At 49.2% G+C, this 18,094-nt stretch overlaps 1 protein-coding gene across 2 annotated transcripts in view; it reads left to right on the forward strand.

Annotated features, from left to right (window-relative positions):
* The window catches only part of CAPZB (capping actin protein of muscle Z-line subunit beta), a 69,760-nt gene that overhangs the window by 42,067 nt on the left and 9,599 nt on the right, over window positions 1-18,094 (forward strand). For both annotated transcript variants that reach the window (XM_035117843.3, XM_035117844.3), the window contains exons 3-6: window positions 1,024-1,145; window positions 5,834-5,947; window positions 14,036-14,177; window positions 14,815-14,931. In XM_035117843.3, coding sequence (XP_034973734.1) covers window positions 1,024-1,145; window positions 5,834-5,947; window positions 14,036-14,177; window positions 14,815-14,931 — 495 coding nt within the window. The remainder of the gene's footprint in view (window positions 1-1,023; window positions 1,146-5,833; window positions 5,948-14,035; window positions 14,178-14,814; window positions 14,932-18,094) is intronic.

The following is an 18,094-nucleotide window of genomic DNA, read 5'->3' on the forward strand; positions in this document are numbered from 1 at the left end:
TAAAATGCATCTCTGGGTTATTTGTGGGGGATAAGAATTCGTTCATTTCCCCTTCCCCCCCAAAATATAGTCCGGTCCACCACATGGTCTGAGGGATGGTGGACCAGCCCACGGCTGAAAAAGTTTGCTGACCCCTGGGCTAGAGTGTAGGACTAGAACCTGCTGGGAGACCAGGGTTCAAATCCCCCCTCCCACTCCACCATGAAACTGTCACTGAGCGACCATAGGCCAGTCATTGCCTCCCAGCCTAACCCACCTTGTTGTGGGGATTAAATGAGGGGGAGAATTATGTACGCTACATGGTGCTCCGCGGAGAAAAAGGTGGAATATAAATGCAATGAACCAGTGGGATTAAGAGTAGGTGATGAGGTCCTTCTCCAGGGGACCCTTCTTCCGGGTGGGGAAGAGCTGTCACTCAGTGCCTTACATGCAGAAAGCCTCAGAATCAGTGCTCCCCCCCCCTAGAAAAATAGGTGCCGGTACTCACCATGAAGTTGTTACAGTAAGTGCCACACTTTTTTAACAACAACAACAACAACAAAAGTGGTGCCAGTACTGCAAACCCTTGATTACCTCCTGAAAAAAAGCATTCCCAGACTCAGTTCCAAGTAGCATCTCCAGGTAGGGCTGGCAACATCCCCTGTCTGGAACTCTGGAGAGCCACTGCCGGTCAGTGTGGGCGGTATTGAGGTAGGTGGGTACCTTCCCATGATCCTGCTGTGGGAAGTTAGGTGGACAGCGATGGCAATAGGCTCTTCTTGGTTAAATGGCCTATCCAGGGAGGCTCACGTATGGGGATGCAGGAGAGGGAGTTGCAGGGTTGGGTCTTTAATAAGGGTCTAAACAGGCAAGTTTGCATGGAAAGCAGTGTCCCTTCTGACATCCTCATCACGAAGGCTGCTTTATAAAGGAGCTGCAATTCAGACATACATTTACAGGAGTAGAGAGTGATTGGTGAAGCACCTCTGCCTCACTTTTTGCATCTTGTGTCCCCCACCCCCAACTTCCTGCTTCTGTTTACAGGTCCCCAGCCTCTGTGAAGATCTCCTGTCTTCTGTTGACCAGCCTTTGAAGATCGCTCGTGATAAAGTAGTGGGGAAGGACTACTTACTGTGCGACTACAACAGAGATGGAGACTCCTATAGGTGACTGCTTTCCTTCTCTGGACAGGGAAACACTCCTTTATACTATCCATCAATTGACTCCTCCTCTTTTTACCCCTTTTGATCTCAGGCAGATTATTAGGAAGTGGCAATCATCAAAAATGGGGGGGGGCGTGCGTCACAGAGTGCAAGCTTAAAAACAGACGCAAACACATTTTGCTCACTCCTAGACTAACATTGTGGATTTACGGAGTTCGAATCACAAAAACAGCAGTGTTGGAAGCTCTCTTAAACTGAGCCCAGGCTATTGAGTCCATCGAGTTCATTATTGTCTACACTAATTGGCAGCAGCTCTCCAGGATTTCAGGCCTGGTTCTTTCCCAGGCCTGGAAAAGAACTGGGAAGATTTTACCTGGAGATTTTAGGGAATGGAACTTGGAGTCCTCTGCCTGCCTCTACCAATGAGCTACAAATGGGTGTAGTTCTGGAGTTCTCTCCTAATGACCCAACTAAAGAAGATAATAACCCAGAGATGTTCACAACTTTTAAACTATCCAGTAGACCAGGGGTAGGCAACCTAAGGCCCATGGGCCAAATGCGGCCCAATCACCTTCTAAATCCGGCCCGCGGACAGTCTGGGAATCATGTGTTTTTACATGAGTAGAATGGGTCCTTTTATTTAAAATGCATCTCTGGGTTATTTGTGGGGCCTGCCTGGTGTTTTTACATGAGTAGAATGTGTGCTTTTATTTAAAATGCATTTCTGAGTTATTTGTGGGGCATAGGAATTCATTCATACTTTTTAAACGCATTGTCATATAAACTGCCTAAAACCCTGGAAAGCCACTGTTAGTCACTGTGGACAATATGAGCCAGATGACCTGGGTGGCAGAGCTATAAAGTTAAAAAAAAAAGGTAAAGGACCCCTGAAACGTAAGTCCTGTCACGAACGACTCTGGGGTTGCGGGGCTCATCTCGCTTTACTGGCCGAGGGGGCTGATGTTTGTCTGCAGACAGTTTTTCCGGGTCATGTGGCCAGTATGACTAAGCTGCTTCTGGCGAAACCAGAGCAGTGCACAGAAATGCCGTTTACCTTCCTGCCAGAGCAGTACCTATTTATCTACTTGCACTTTGACGTGCTTTCGAACTGCTAGGTTGGCAGGAGCTGGGACCGAGCAACAGGAGCTCACCCTGTTGCGGGGATTCGAACCGCCAGTTTTTCTGTTGAAATCAGCCCTTGATTCAGAATCATAAGGACTAGGGTCTTCATTTGTAAGGAAAGGGTCATACCTCAATAGCAGAGCTCCTGCTTTGCATATACAGTAAAATGTCCTGGTTTTAACGCCTGGCAACTCCAGGTAATACTGGAAACATTTCTCTGGTTTGCAGATGGGTCCAGAAGGGTTTGCAACTCCCTGGATGATGAATTGGTAGCACGTGCTATGTATTTTTGAAGCTTTGGGTACTTTGAGCCCCTTACCCCACATCTCAAGAGATCTTGCCCATTATATCACTTCTCCTAGGCAGCTGAGTGCAGCTTCTGACACGATGTTGCATGGCTCTTTGAGCTAGAGAATCCTGTATGGTGGATCCCTCGTAATGTCTAAGGCAGGGGTCCCCAGACTACGGCCCGCGTGCCAGATGCGGCCCAATTGGCCTCCCAGTCCGGCCCGCGACGACCCCCACTGCCGCCGCCCGCTCTTATAGCGCACAGCGCGGCGGCGATCTTCCAAATCGGAAAAAAATCGCCGAAAATCCTTTGTGCGCATGCGTATGGGCCTCTCCCGACCCAGAAGAGGTCATTTCCGGTGCACTTCCGGGTCGGGGGAGGCCCATACACATGCACACAAGCGATTTTCGGCGATTTTTTTCGACCTGGAAGCGCGCCAGCAAGTGTGTGTGCGCATGCGCACGGGCGCGCACTCCCCCACCCTCCGGCCCGCCGCGCGATCGGGCCCAAAGCCCGGTAAGTCTGGGGACCCCTGGTCTAAGGCCTGGTTGCAGCTACCACAAACAGACGGGTTAACTGGTGTGGTGCAGTGGTTGGAGTGTCAGACTAAGACCTGGGAGAGACCAAGGTTCGAATCCCCACTCAGCCATGAAGCTCATGGGGTATCATATTGGGGCTTGTCAGTGTCCCTCAGCCTTGAGCTCCTTGGAGAAAAAACGGGGAAAGGTGGGATATAAATGCAATAAATAGTAATAATTAACCAGCCCTGTTCACCTCTGCTGCTAAGGTTGGTGGGGAGCAGCAGTTCACGCTTTCCACCTGGGAGACGCCAATGGCAGAGGCGCCCAGCAAACACAAGCTAACGTTCTTAAAAAATAACGAAACAAAACCAAACTCCCAGCCCCCTCCCCTCCGGCTTTCCTCTGCACATCCCTATCATGGTGTTTGGTTGCTCTCCTTAAATAGGATCCTTATGGGGGGAAGATGCTGATGCCAGCAGCACCGTCTTGGAACCTGTTGGCTGCAGCAGAAACATTGCTCTTGCATGAAGCTCCATCGCTTTCAGCCAGGCTTCAGCTGCCTTCTTTCAAAACAGCCTCCCATCTAAGCCCGTAAATGCATTTTGAGGGCTTGTCTGCTGTGAAAACATTATTTGAGGGAGTAATGTTATGAATTTCCCGTGGATGAAATTACTGCTGCAGCCAGCAATCTTTCTTACTTTCTCTTCCCCCCCCCAAAAGAAAAGAAAACCCCTTTTTAGAGGTGGTTGGGGATGTGCATGGTCTGCAGGCCAGAAAAGTGCTAAGTCGTGGCTGTGTGCTCTCGCTCTGAAATTCCATTCCTCGTGCTCTGCAGAAGAAATCTACTAACCGCAATTAAATCAAACCCACCTTGCTTAAAAGTGGCTTGGAGGGATGGGGGAGAAAGGAGATTGTTTGCATTGGAGGCGGAAACCTTGAGCACTTGCTCAGCATTTACCTGCTGCAGAAATGGAGGGTAAGGGTGTCAACGGCTGCTAACCATGATGCCTGTGCTCTGCCTCCCCAGTCAGGGGCAGCAATGCTTCTGAATGCCAGTTGTTGGAAACCACAGGAAGAGACAGGGTTCTTGTGCTCAGGTCTTGCTTGCTGGCTTCTCACAGGCAACAGTTCAGCCACTGTGAGAACAGGATGCTGGACTAGATGTCCGTTGGCCTGATCCAGCAGGCTCTTCTTACATTCTAATGATATACTGTAGGTGAGAGTTCCTAAATGGAAGAAGTAAGTTAGTTCTCCACCACCATAACTCCCAAGAGGTGATGGAAATTTCAAAGCTCTTATTTCTTGTGTATTTTTACTCATTTCTTGCAAATGAGGCTACAAAGGTGCTAGTCCACACTTTTTTGCCTTAAAAAAAATCGCTATGGATATTTATAGTCTGCCTTTCGTCATAGCCTTATGGTGGCCCTCAAAAGCATGAGAAAACAGTTTTGCTACACAGAAGACATCGTGAAAAACAGCTAAAATAACTCAAAGCAATCTGGCACCAAAAGAGTTTTTTAAGCTCTCTGCCTTGTTTGGATTTTAACTTGTGCAGGTTTGAGCAGCCTGCCTTCAGCCACAAATGGCTGAAATCGTGCAAGTTAGGTGCCACTGTGCTGTGCTAGCAGAGCCTTTGCTTTAGACACCCTGCACCAGCTGCATGGTTGCTAGAGCTGTTGGGAGGGGCAGTTCAAAACATCTGCGGAGACCTTTGCTAGAGATGGCACACCCATCCGAATATCAAGCAGGGTCTGCACAATCAAAGCAATGAGGTGAGAATTAGGTGCCAGAATGCTGAGGTGGGCATGCTCCAGTGTACTCCTTTGGACTGCGGTTGTGTTGTGTGTCAAATTTACTTATCTCACCAGGGGGAGAGGTTCTGCCACATTCCTCTGTGACAGCTGTCCTCATTTCCTATTGCTAGGAAGAATTTGTTCCTTTATGTAATCTTTTGATATTCTGCCTTTCTCCCTAATTGGGATTCAGGACAGCTTCCAACATGGTAAAGCTTCATTATAAAAGCTAAACTAGTTAACAAATAATAAGTTACAATACCTCAAAACACTCTTAGAGCCAGCAGTTAAAATCCAGTATGCCCTGTCCAGCACAGGGGACAGCATCATCTGCACCTCAGTTTCCAAAGGCCTGTCTAAACAGGAAGGTCTTAGCCTGCTGGAGAAAGGATAACAAAGAAGGAGCCAGTCTGACCTCTCTTGGGAGGAATTTCCACAATATGGGAGCAGCCCCAGGAAAGGCCATCTCTTGTCACCACCAGCCATGCCTCTGATGTTGATGGAACCAGGAGAACGTGCTCACCCAAGGCTCTTAGAACCGGGGCAGGTTTATAGGGGGAGACACAGTCTTTCAGGTAGTCTGGTCCCAAGTTCTTAATGTAGAGAGACTTTCAAAAATGCGACACAGACCTCACCCTGCAATCTGAAATAGTGCAGTTCATTCTGCCACACTCCTTGCACGTATAGACTATCCCTGACATTGTCTAGGTGGTATGTAGCTAAATTCTATTCAGAGGAGACCCATTGAAATCACTGGAGCTAAGTTTGTCATGCCTATTAATGGTAATGGGTCTACGTTGAGTAGGAGTGCTGTGAGATACACCCCTAAGCTTCTTGGGGCAGGGGCTCTGTTACAAAATGAGTAACTAGATAGCAACATCCATGCTTGATGGTCTGGGGGTGTGGGATTCTGTTGGTGCTTTGTGTGCTGAACAAGTTTGTTTACTCTCTGTCTGTCTCCTGCAGATCGCCGTGGAGCAACAAATACGACCCTCCTCTGGAAGACGGTGCCATGCCATCCGCCCGCCTGCGCAAGCTGGAGGTGGAAGCGAACAACGCCTTTGACCAGTACAGAGACTTGTATGTTGGCTTGTGCTATCATCTCTCTGGGTGTTGGTGTCCATTATCCTCAGGGCAAGAATGAATCCTTTTAATTTCTTTAAGATGGTGACTTAGAGGACAGCTCAGTCGGTAGAACACAGGACTCTTAATCTCAGGGTTGTGGGTTTGAATCCCACATTGGGTGAAAAGATTTCTGCACTGCAGGGGGTTGGACTAGATGAACCTTGTGGCCCTTACAACTCCAAAGAAATAAGAAAAGAAAAGAAAAGATGGTGACTTAGAGCAGTGGTAGCCAACATGGTTCTTCCAGATGATGTTGAACTCCCATCATCCCCAGTTTACCATGGCCCAGTGATCAGGGATGGTGCTAGTTGGAGTCCGGCAGTATCAGGGTGGCACCAGACTCCCCATCCTTGTAGTCATGCAGAATAATGATGCAGGTAGCTGTGGGCAGTAAAGACAAGTGACGGTCTGGTTCAGGGATGGGGGAACCTGCAGCACCAGAGATGTTGTTCAACTCCTTTCTGCCCCAGCCACCATTGCCAGTGATCAGGACTGATGGAAGTCATAGTCCATAGCGATATCAGAAGGCCACCATGTTGGTTTACAGCATGAGATTTTTAGGAGCAAGTCGTATCTCCTTCCTGGCTCCCCGCTTGTTATCCCCCTTATTTTTGCAGCTTGCTTTGATAGAAGGATGTGGATTTTTCCATCGGAGGGAGTTTGTCTTCAGTCTCTCCTAAGGCACTGTTGTTGGCTCTCTCTCTCTCTCCACTTTGTGACGTTGCAGACGGGCTTAGATGAAAATCTAAACCAGCCCCTGAGTTTTAACAGGAAGCAACCTGCTGCCACAGGTTTGGGAAGTGTTGGAATAACAAGCATGTATTCTTCAGCAGCCAGGGTGGAAGGAGATTTCTTCCTCCACCATCAGATTTAATCTTCCAGATGGCAACTTAGATTTGAAAAGGGTGCGTGCTTAGAAATGGGGGCATGTTAGATGCAAAACCCAATTCTCAACACGAAGGCAACCTCTTCTCTCATCCTCTGACAAAAGGGCATCCCGCTTTGATTTCCAAGATGATAGACTGGCAAAGACTGGTGGGAGTGTAACTTCAAGTGTGTGTGTGTGTGTGAAAACCAGATTCTGGCTTTCTGATGTCCATGTGGGCCACTCTGGGCAACTGACAATGACTGAATGCAGCACATAGTTAAACTGTGGAACTCCCTCCCATGGGAGGCAGTGATGGCCACCAGTTTGGGTGGCTTTAAAAGAGATTGGACAAATTCATAGAGGAGGAGGAAGCTATCAGCAGCTGCTAACCAGGATGGCTACTCGGGACTGTTCTCCTCCTCACGGGCAAGTGTTGCTGCCTTGCCTCATTCATAGCCACACGCCGACAACCTGCAATACCCAAAACATGTTTGTAAGCAGTATGGGACAGAGCTCAGAGAGAGAAAGAGTTTTTATCTGCCGCTCTGTTTAAGCTAGAGGGAGTAACAGGCTTATTACTAAGAGTGACCACAAATGGGAGAATTTGGATTGTGAGAGCGGGACGTGTGTTTTCGAGGTCGGAAGTGGGGAGCAGGATTCAAACAGAAACTCCAGATGGGCCAGGTTCCTGCTTTCCCCCCTAATTTGATAATCTTGTAGGTTCCATGGCGAGGGCAGTGCCCTGGGTTTTGTCTGCAACAAACAAGGTACTTGTTGGCAGCGGTGCTGTAATATTTGACCAGCTAGGGCCTTCTGCGGAAGATGCTTCTTTGTTGTCATTCAGGCTTTATTAAACTGTGGAACTCGCTCCTGCAGGAGGCAGGGATGGTCTACAACCTAGATGGGCTCTGAAAGAGGATTGGACAAATTAATGGAGGAAAGGGCTATTGGTGGCTACAACCTTGATGGCTGTGCTCTGCCTCCATAATGTTTTTGAATTCCAGTTTCTGGAAACCTCACGAGATGAAAGAGCTCTTGTACTTGGGTCCTCCTCGCAGCTTTCCCACGAGCATCAAGTCAGCCACTGTGAATAAAGGCCTGGTTTTAAATAGAAACACAGGAAGTTGCCTTAATGCCTTACACCGAGTTGTCTTGCTCAGTACTGCCACAACACTGACTGGCAGCTGTTCTCCAGGGTTTCCTGCAAGGTCTCTCCCAGCCTGCCTGGGGATTGAACCCAGGTCCTTCTGCATGCAAAGCAGATGTGCTACACTCCGCTACAGCTCTTTCCGCTTAGCGACGCTTGCAGTTCTCTTCCCTTTTAAGTTAATGAGCCTGTCTTCTGCCACAGGAACACAAAGTGTGTGGAGCAGCTGTGGCTCTGGATGCATTTATCCACTTTACTTTCCATGCCGTCGTCTTCCTGTGGGGCTGCGGGGACAGGGGATTGAGCGGGAAGATGTATCCAATTGTGGAATGCAATCATCCCTGATTGTTTTGAAAGCAGGGGCCTTAAAAGTGAGCTGAGATCGTCTCCCTGGCAGGAAAGCTATTGATCTGTTGGCCGGTCCCAAAACAAATGCCTGTTGATGGGGCGTGGCGGCTATTGGCCAGATGAGCAATATGGCAAAAACTGGTTTCCATCATCAACAAACGGCACTTGTCATCTCCTATTTTGTTTCAGTGCCTGGGTTTTCGTTTTTTAAAAAAGTTCACATGAGACAGCGCCATATGTCCTCTTTGTGCTAGTGGTTCATAATCTTTTGTTCATGTAGGGGAGCTTTCTTCATGCTCCAACATGCTGCCAGTAAGATGGAGGTCCTAGGCAGCCCTCTAGATGTTGTCAGGTCCCAACCCCCTTCCCAGACTCAGCCAGCCTGGGTGATGGTCAGGGGATGATGGAAGGCAGAGTCTGTCAACATATGGAAGGCCACAGGCTGCCAATTCCTGCAGGAAAAAAAGGAATGCTGGAATACAGAGTGCCATAGTGCCTCCCCATGGAAGGTAGAGCAAGCTGCCTGGGAAGTTTGTGGGCTCAGCTTCCTTGGAAGATTTTAAACCAAGAGGTTGAATGGCCATCTGCAAGTGATTCTTTAGCTGTGATTCCTGCATTGTAAGGGTTGACTGGATGACCCTTGGGGATCCCTTCCAACTCAACAGTTCTGTGAAACTGCAGCTGTAGTCTGGGGTGGGCAATCAGTCTCTGCTTCCTTGCAGTGCAATGCCAAACACTCCCCCCCCCTCTCCCTTTCCGCCTGCTTCGTGCGCTTTCCCCACCACCTCTCCGCCATCTGTCTCTGGATGTGAATCAGGCATGGCCAAACCTGAGAGACTCAACTAGCAAAGCCTTTTGAAGTGGGTTTATTGCCCTTGGCTCATGGCTCCTAAACCCCTTGTGATGATCTACCTCCCCTGTCTCTGCTCGGGCACAATAATTTGCCACAGCTTTGGCAGCTGGGCCCTGCCGGATTGAATCCAGATGCCACAGTCACAGAGAAAGTTGGGCTCCTTTCCCTCTCCCCCCCCAAATATTTTCTAGCCCGGTCTTTGCACAAGGGGGTCCAGACCTGGGTTTGTGTTGCCTGCAAGATTCTTCCTCTTCAGCTTTGACTGACTTTTTAAAGCTAAGCAGCAACACATATACAATGGAAGGAGCTCCCCACAGCCAACAGTAACTGCACTTAGTACTTGTGATGCATCATTTTACACAAACCGCACACACACACATACGTTATGGTATTGGTGTGTGCCCTCTGTTAAGAGCAGTAGTCTTCATTCCCCCCCCCCGAACTGGGACCAAGCTTCTAACTCAAACATGCATTTGGGGAACCGTTTTTAAATTATTCTTCGCTGTACATTTATACTGTGGAAGTGCTGCTGTTGCAATCCACGTAAAAATCCACCTTAGACTGAGTTCTGAGGAGCTTAGAATATAAGATTCATTGCAGAGGAAGGTCAGGGAAGTCCAGGGCAGCAGTAATCCGACAATATGCTGTTGCTTCATCTGAATTAGGGCTGAGCATGAAAATTACAAAAAATATATTATGTGGAAGGAAATGGGAAGATATTTAGCTAGCCAAATAAAAACTACAAAATGCCCCGCTGGTGGAAGAAGAGGCTCCAATTGCCAAAATAGGTGAGTGTCAGATGCCTGCCTTGTGGCTTCCCGCCTTGTAAGCACTGGCTGACTTTGGACGCAATGCTAAGCGGCCCTCTGTTGCGTCTGAATCCGCCCTTTGTTCTCCCAGGGCCGACTGCCTCTCTGTGCAGGTCAGAGCTGCCCAGCTGCCGGCCAGATGTGCACTCTTTTAAGCGTACCTGGCATGGAGGACATGCATACCTAACCGGATCGGTATGTTTGCTTGAGGGCTGCTTTTGCACCTGTGTGCCTGCTGGAAAGAATTTACCAAATACCTGCGCAGGGACCCACAGGCACTGTTTTGGGACGGATTTGCTTAAGTTGCGGGGAGGTGAAGGAACAACTGGACCGAAGAGGCTTATTTTTCTCTCCCCTTCCTGCTTTTACCATCTGTGGAAAGCTCATGTTGTGTGTGTGTGTGTGTGTGTGTGTGTCGCTAAACATTACAGAATATATGGTGGCGTTTGGGGACTCCTATCCAGGCCCTGCCCAGACCCAACTTTTGCTTGGCAAAGTGGCTGTGCCATTTACCTTCATTGTTTTAATATTTGCATCCTGGTTTTCTGTAATCATAGGAAGGGACCATGAGGATCATCTAGTCCAGCCCCTGCAGTGGAGGAATGTTTTGCCCAACATGGGCTTGAACCCATGATCCTGAGATTAAAAAGTCTCATGCTATCATGAAATGAAGTAAATGGGATCAAAGCAGATTACAGTAACAGTATTTATTGATTTTACTCCTGTATAGCATTTATATCCCGCCTTTTTCTCCAGGAGCACAAGGTGGCATACATGGTTTTCCCCCTCCTCATTTAATCTCCACAACAACTCTGTGAGGTAGGTTAGGCTGAAAGGCAGTAACTGGCCACAGTATCACCCAGGGAGCTATGGACGAGTGGGGATTTGAACCCCGGTTTCCCAGGTCCTGGTCTGACATGCTAATTCCACAACACTGGTTCTGTAGATCTCCTGGCCTTGGAAGGTGGCAAAGGCAATTAGGGAAGGAGATAAAACAAGACTTATAAAAGTAAGCACTGTGTGAGAAAGGTGGGGAGAGCACTTTTCTCCCTCTCTTGGCCTACTGGCAACTCCCCATTTGCACATGCTCAGCACACACTTGCCATTTTCAGCACTGGAAGGGGATGGGGCTGGCTTGCACAACTCCCACTGACACACATGGTGCCTCAGTACGCAACCCCCATGTAAATGAGGAGATTCCCTGCTGGATCAGGCCAGTGGCCCACCTGACCCAGCATCCTCTTCTCACAGTGGCCAACCATATGCCTGTGAGAAACCAAGCAGGATTCAAGCACAAGACCCCTCTCGCCTTCCTGTGGTTTCCAGCAACTGCTATTTAGAAGCACTGCTGTTTCCCAACTGTGGCAGCAGAAGATGGCAATTATGGCTAGTAGGTAGCCCCTCTCCTCCATGAATTCAGAACTGGGAAAGCAAACCGGAGCCTTCCGACATTTGCAACGGCAGGGGGAAAAACACCCTACTACACCGAGCCAGTGCCGGCACTCAGAAATCAGCGTGGCTCCAAGCCGCAGAACAGCAACTTGGCTGGGTTTTTTTTTGCCTTGCCTTGCCGGCCACATCCCCCCTGCCCAGCAGGGTGGACCTGAGGCACTAGCTCCAGTCAGCTCCAAACCAACTTGAAATAGCATGTTAGTATTTAAAACAATATTAATGCTAGATTTGATTCATTAAAGGTACAAAGGCCGTCCTGAGTGTTTCCATGTGTGCGCTTGTTAGTTCTGGCTGGAAGCATTCCCTCCGACGGCTTTATGTGGTCTCGGACAACGTTTTAGCACGTTCTTAAAATATGCCCGCAAAAGCCTTTATGCAGAATCTCATAAATGTGAAGCGTGTAAAAATTAGAGCGCCTTTCTCTCTCTCCCCCTCCCTCCCCCCCGTTTCATGTCATTAGGATCAAAGTACAGATTTGTAAGGTAGGGGGCATTCCTTGTAGTGGACCCCTTCGCCTTCTAATTAATGTCTCGTGCTCCAAACAACCTGGTAAAATGTGTAATTGCAACAAATGGAGAAAGCTGGTTTGGGAGGGAGGCCGTACACCAGTTTTCCCTAAATTTCTGAATAGATTTTGGTCGTATGTGTTGTTTTCAGTTTGAAGGCATACTTCTTTCTTGCGTGCAGCATGGCTTGTTTTTTTTTTGGGGGGGGAGAAAGTCTGCTCTCTGTCGGGCTGTAGTTCAGTGATAGAGCCCATCCTTTGTGTGCAGAAGTCCTGGTTTTGATACCTGAAGTCTCCAGGTATGGCTGGGGAGGGCCCCACCTGAAACCCTGGAGAGCCGCTGCCAGTCAGTATAGACAGTATTGGACTCAACAGACCTGCTGTCTGACACTCCAGAAGGCAAATCCCTATGTTTCTATTTAAATTTCCCCTTTATTCCAAACCATGAGGGCTAGAATCCTGCTTTATTTTTAAGGGTGATGTGATAGAGCATCTGCCTTGCATGCAAGTGGTCTCTATCATGGCCTAATAGCCATTGCTAGATCTGCCCTCCGCTTCCACGGCTTTTTAAATCCCTCTTCTTAAAGCCATCTAACAGTCGTTGCTGCAAATCCCACAAACTGCGTTGTGTAAAAAAAAGGGGGTGCGGAAGGGGTCTTTGTTTTCTTTGACCTCAACCCATCCCCAAACTCCCCAGTTCCAGAGTTTTATATATGAGGAAGGAAAAGTTTTTTTTCTACAACGTGCATGAATTAGTATACCTCTATCTCTCCATTACCCTACCCCACCCCACTTTGTTACTGTCCTCGTGAGCAACTCGGCAAACACCCGTTTGTGGGTGGATTCCGTGCTGCTTCGGTTCTGTAGGTTCAGACAACCCTTCAGTCTCGACACCCTCCATTGTTTGCACTCAGGTTGCCTTGAATGGAGGTGTGGGTGCGTATGGGTGTTTCCGTGAAGGCTTCAGCATGCGCCAGACAGAGCGCCCAGGAGTTCTGTCGGCCAGACGTTGCCTGCAATGCTTAGGGTAGTGTGCAAGAGATACCAGCAAAGGTGTCAACTAGGTCAGCAGAAGAGCAGGTGTGGGAGGCTCACGTACAAAGCAGCTCAAGTGTAGCAGCTTTTGCAAAAAACGAAAACTAAAAACCCTCCCAAACTTTTTGCAGGCGCAAGAGAAATGGCATTCACAGTTTGAACCAGCTCTCTGCGTTCCACACCGGACGCCAGGTGGAGGAACATTTAAACCCAGTCATGGGACCTCTGTTCTGCAAAGGCTTTCGACTTGGTTGCAAATCTGCAATAAATCAAAATATCGCCTCTCTCTCTCCCCCCCCCCCCACACAACGAAGGCTGCCACGTACCTCTTGTTCCCTTTAGTCTTAATTAGGCAACCTCACTGTAAAAAGGTGGGCGGAGGGGAGGAAGAGAGTCTCCCAGCCCACACTGTTTAGCAGCGACGAGAGAAATGAGAGCTTGGGAAGAACTGAGCTGTAAAAATGCTGGTTTTAAGTTTCAGCTGTGCTCTTTAACAGCTTGTTGCCATTAATTGGAGTCGATGGGGTTGTGCAGGTTTGAGTGGGATCCTGACAATGACAGAATGGAGGGAGTTGCCTTCTACTGCACAACTCTTTGCTGAGAAAGGTTCTCCAAGCCATCCTACGGAGTCAAACTACGGTGGTGGGAGGTTTGCTGAGCACTGAAGCCCCTGCCCGCTGGAATCCTTCCTTGCTAACACCTCCCCAAAAAAGAATTATTGAGATTTCAGGAGGCACAGCTGCATGAGGGTTAAAAAGAAAAGAAAATAAGATTTTTCAGGAAGCTGCTTCACCTGGTCTGTATTCTCTCCTTTCTCCTATCAATTTACGCCAGATGCTTAGCTGTGCGGCTTTGGAGCTGATCTTTATATACATACATGCATATGCACAAAGCGCACATACAAATAGATAGATAGATATAGATATTTATAATAAATGGTGATGGAATGATGCTGCTTTGCTCTGTTCTGCCCTGCTCGGCTCCTAAGAAAGCTGATCAGCTGGTCTCTCTCTGTTTTGACTGCAGGTATTTCGAAGGGGGCGTTTCCTCCGTCTACCTCTGGGATCTGGATCACGGATTTGCTGGCGTGATTCTAATTAAGAAAGCTGGCGATGGATCAAAGAAGATCAAGGGGTGCTGGGATTCCATCCATGTGGTGGAAGTTCAGGTACGGCCTTCTCCCTCTCTCTCTCTCTCTCTCTCTCTCTCTCTCTCTCTCTCTCTCTCTCTCTCTCTCTCTCTCTCTCTCTCTGTGGCAACTGGCAGTTCCTGAGGAGGGGAGAGAAGTCCTTGTTAAATTCCAGGCGGCTAATGAGTGCAGGTGCTCAGCCAAACAATGCAATATTGTTTCAGGCTCATAAACCTCCCCCCCCCCGCCACCGCTGCTCTTGATCTCCCCCTCACTGCCTCCCGTCTGCAAAAAAAAACCCCCACACACCCTCCTATTAATTTTGGAAAACGCTCCGAAGCCGTTTGGGGGAAAGGGTAAAGTCAGATCAGCAAACCCAAAAGCTCTCTTAAAGGCCCGTGAATTGCTGCTATTTCTCTTTCTTGGTTCAATAGAGCCAATTGAAAACCAAAGGCATTTGGGGGGCTTTCAGGAGATGGGCAGGATAGAGGTGCTCTCTAACCCTTTGGGGGTGGGGGAGGTTGTTGACCCCTTGCAGCCTGCAGGGAAGAAAGTAGATGGCACACCAGCACCAGAGCACCCCTGATGTGGGGAGGGGGGAAGAGACAGGCGGCTGGCTTTTATTCAATAGCTATCCATTTTCAAGAGAGGTAACTCTTTCCCCCCTTCCCTCCAGGAGAAATCCAGTGGCCGCACTGCCCATTACAAGCTGACCTCCACAGTGATGCTCTGGCTGCAGACGAACAAAACCGGCTCTGGCACTATGAACCTTGGGGGCAGCCTCACCAGACAGGTACAAGAGCCTTCCTTCCTTCCTGAGTAATATTTTTGGGGGGAGATGCAATCCTAACTATGAAACTTGCAAGGATAGGAGTCATGAAGTGCATACTTTGTAGGCCGAGGGTCCCAGGTTCAGTCCCCAGTATCTCCAGGTGTGGCTAAGGAGAGGCTCTTGTCTGAAACCCTGGAGAATCATGACCGACGGCCCCCACTCTGAATACAGCAGCTTCCACAGCTACTGTGCCTTACGTGCAGGGCTGTAGCTCAGTGGTAGAGCAATTGCCTGGCATGCAGAAAGTGCCAGGTTCAGTCCCTGGCCTCACCTCCAAGGATCTGGTTCGGTATAAGGCAGCTTCCTATGTCTTGAAGGAACAGGCACAGTTCAGCAGTAGAGCACCTGCTTTGCATGCAGAAGGTCCCTAGTGCAATCTGTGCTGGCATCTCCAGGTGCGGCGGAGAGTATCTCCTGGCTTGAAACCCTGGAGAGCCACTGCCAGCCAGTGCAGTCTGTACAGAGCTAGCTGGATTAACTCGGTATAACTTTCCCTCCCTTGCTGTTACTTGTAGGTACATAAGGAAAGTCCAAAGGGGTCTATCTGGTGGAGCCTCCTGTTGCCCACTCCTGGGTGCCCACTGGAATGCCAAGCTGGAAAGCCACTTCCCACTCACTTTTCCATATAATTTTTATGAAATTAATTAAATTCCGCTGCCTTCCTGCACTGACAGGGGTTAGAACAACATCATGGCAGCCACGCTTCTTTTGCATGGAAGTCTTGGGTAGCAGAGGTGAATTTTATGTCAGGGTGTGGGCTCTGCCTTTATTTACACACTTACACACACACGGAAAGTGCATCCTTCCTTCCACAACGGAAGGCCAGGCCATAAATCACCCCGGGGCTTATCCTACTCTCTGCTGTTGTATATTTTCACCAGGGTTTCACTTTCAAGTCGAGGCCCATCCCGCAAAGCTCTAGGTGTCCTCGGGTGAAGTGGAAGAGCAATGGTGGACTTTGTGCGGTGGGGTCATGGCAGGCGGAAAAAGGGGCTTTGCGCCTTCCACCAGAGGGATATGAAGTTGCAGTGCGTCACACACTCTGTGCTCAGGCTCTCGGTGCCCCAGTTTCCTGATGCTGATGAGTGGTAGGGGGAGAAACTTTAGAGGAATTGCTAAAGTAAGGTTGAGATATGCTGCCCCAGCCAGGGAATTCCTCCTGTTTCTCCATGTGAACATTTTGGCCTTTCCGTTCCTCTGGTGACTGGATAATAAGACAGTGGGGAGTAGGGGAGAATTGGGGAGGGGGCACAGCATGAGCCAACAGGGGGCAGATCTCTAGCCCAGTCACAAGGTGGGTGAGTCACTCCCTCCCCTTTCTGAGGGCGGGAGAGGCAGCTGGAACAACCCAGTTGTGAGATAGTGGAAGAGGAAGTTCATGGCATGCTGTGGGAGGGAAAGAGGGAGGGAGAAATATTGTTCCTTTTGCCCCCTCAGGGTTTTGCTAGTTGGATAGATAGATAGATAGATAGATAGATAGATAGATAGATAGATAGATAGATAGATAGATAGATAGATAGATAAACACAAACTGGATGGTTATAGGTTGTGTCCAGCTAAGCCAGGGGTACCCAAACTAAGGCCCGGGGGCCGGATGCGGCCCAATCGTCTTCTAAATCCGGCCTGTGGATGGTCCGGGAATCAGCATGTTTTACATGAGTAGAAGGTGTCCTTTTATTTAAAATCTCTGGGTTATTTGTGGGGCATAGGAATTCGTTCATGTATTTTTTTCGCAATACAGTCTGGCCCCCCACAAGGTCTGAGGGACAGTGGACCAGCCCCCTGCTGAAAAAGTTTGCTGACCCCTGAGCTAAGTCCTGCTCAGCATAGACTGTTGAAATTAAGGGACCTTTATGATCCTTAACGATTAGTAACTTCCATTTTTAAAAAACAACAGCAAATGAGATTTTCAGGGTGTGGCTGTTTGCACCCAGTTACCATACTCTGGGTTCTATCCTAGTGAACGCTAGTCCTACTCAGAGTAGGCCCATTATTGGGTTGGGAACGGGGATGCAAAGCAGGGCTGCCAAACAGAAGAGAGAGGTGGCTTCAGAAATGGGGCTGGAAAGGTAAAAAGGTAGCTTAGCTTTTGCCTGAGGTGGGAAGAGGAAACTCTATGGGGTTGATGTTTAAGGAGTGGCAGGGAGGTTGGCGTGCTGAGCGAGCAGGGGCACACACCCTTGTGTTTGTGTGTACATACACATGGCTCCTTGGAACACCTGGGCTGCTCAGGGAATACGGGGGGCAGATTCCTTTCAGTGGGGGCCCTTCAGAGCAGTGCCATAATATCTGTACCAAACGTGAAAATTTATTTCCAGCTCCTGCGGCTCTTGCCAGCAGTGTGTCCAGGTGTGGGAAGTGTACATTTTTGCATGTAGCAAGCGGAAACTCCCAAGGGACTGTGGGCACCCTCCCTCCCCCCTCCTCCTCCTCCCCATGCTCACTGCAGGGCCCCACAACCTCGCTTTGCAGATTCTGCATTCTCTTCCAGTGCAAAAATCCTAAACAAAACGAAGGCCGTAATCTCCCCCCCCGCTATTCCCCAATTTCCCTTTTGTATGTCAAAAACTAACTAGGGCCAGCTAATTGGAGCTGGCGCCTTGCCACCGTGCAGGTCACATCTTGCCTTGGAGACGCTGACTAAATTACACGCCCCGTCGGGCCCAGCAGACACACTTGGCTTGCGCTGGTCTCTCTCCCCCCCCCCCGGCTAGTTTTGCAAGCAGAGGGAGAAAGACCTGCAATTGCCTCTCTCCTCCACTCCCCCCTCCAAGCTTCCCATCCCGTGGTTCTGGGGGAAGCTCCAAACAGCTGGGCGAGAGTCTTCCAGGGACTCTTTTGAAACCCCTTTGTTGTCTTGACCCAAGAGTTCTTTTTTCTCAAAGGCCTTTGTCCAACACAGCATAAGAACATAAAAAAAGCTCGCTGGATCAGGCCAGCAAGCCCGTCTAGTCCAGCATCCCCCTCTTACTGTGGCCAACCAGATGCCCCAATGCAAAGCCCACGAGCAGGACGTGAGCACAGGAACCCTCTCCTGCTCCCCTGGTTTCCAGCAACCGGCATTCAGAAGCATTCCCTGCCTCCAGCTGCAGAGGCAAGGCAATAGCCCTCATGGCTAGTAGGC

The sequence above is a fragment of the Zootoca vivipara genome, chromosome 6 (assembly GCF_965207765.1).
Source record: "Zootoca vivipara chromosome 6, rZooViv2.hap1.1, whole genome shotgun sequence".
Taxonomy (NCBI): Eukaryota; Metazoa; Chordata; class Lepidosauria; order Squamata; family Lacertidae; genus Zootoca; species Zootoca vivipara.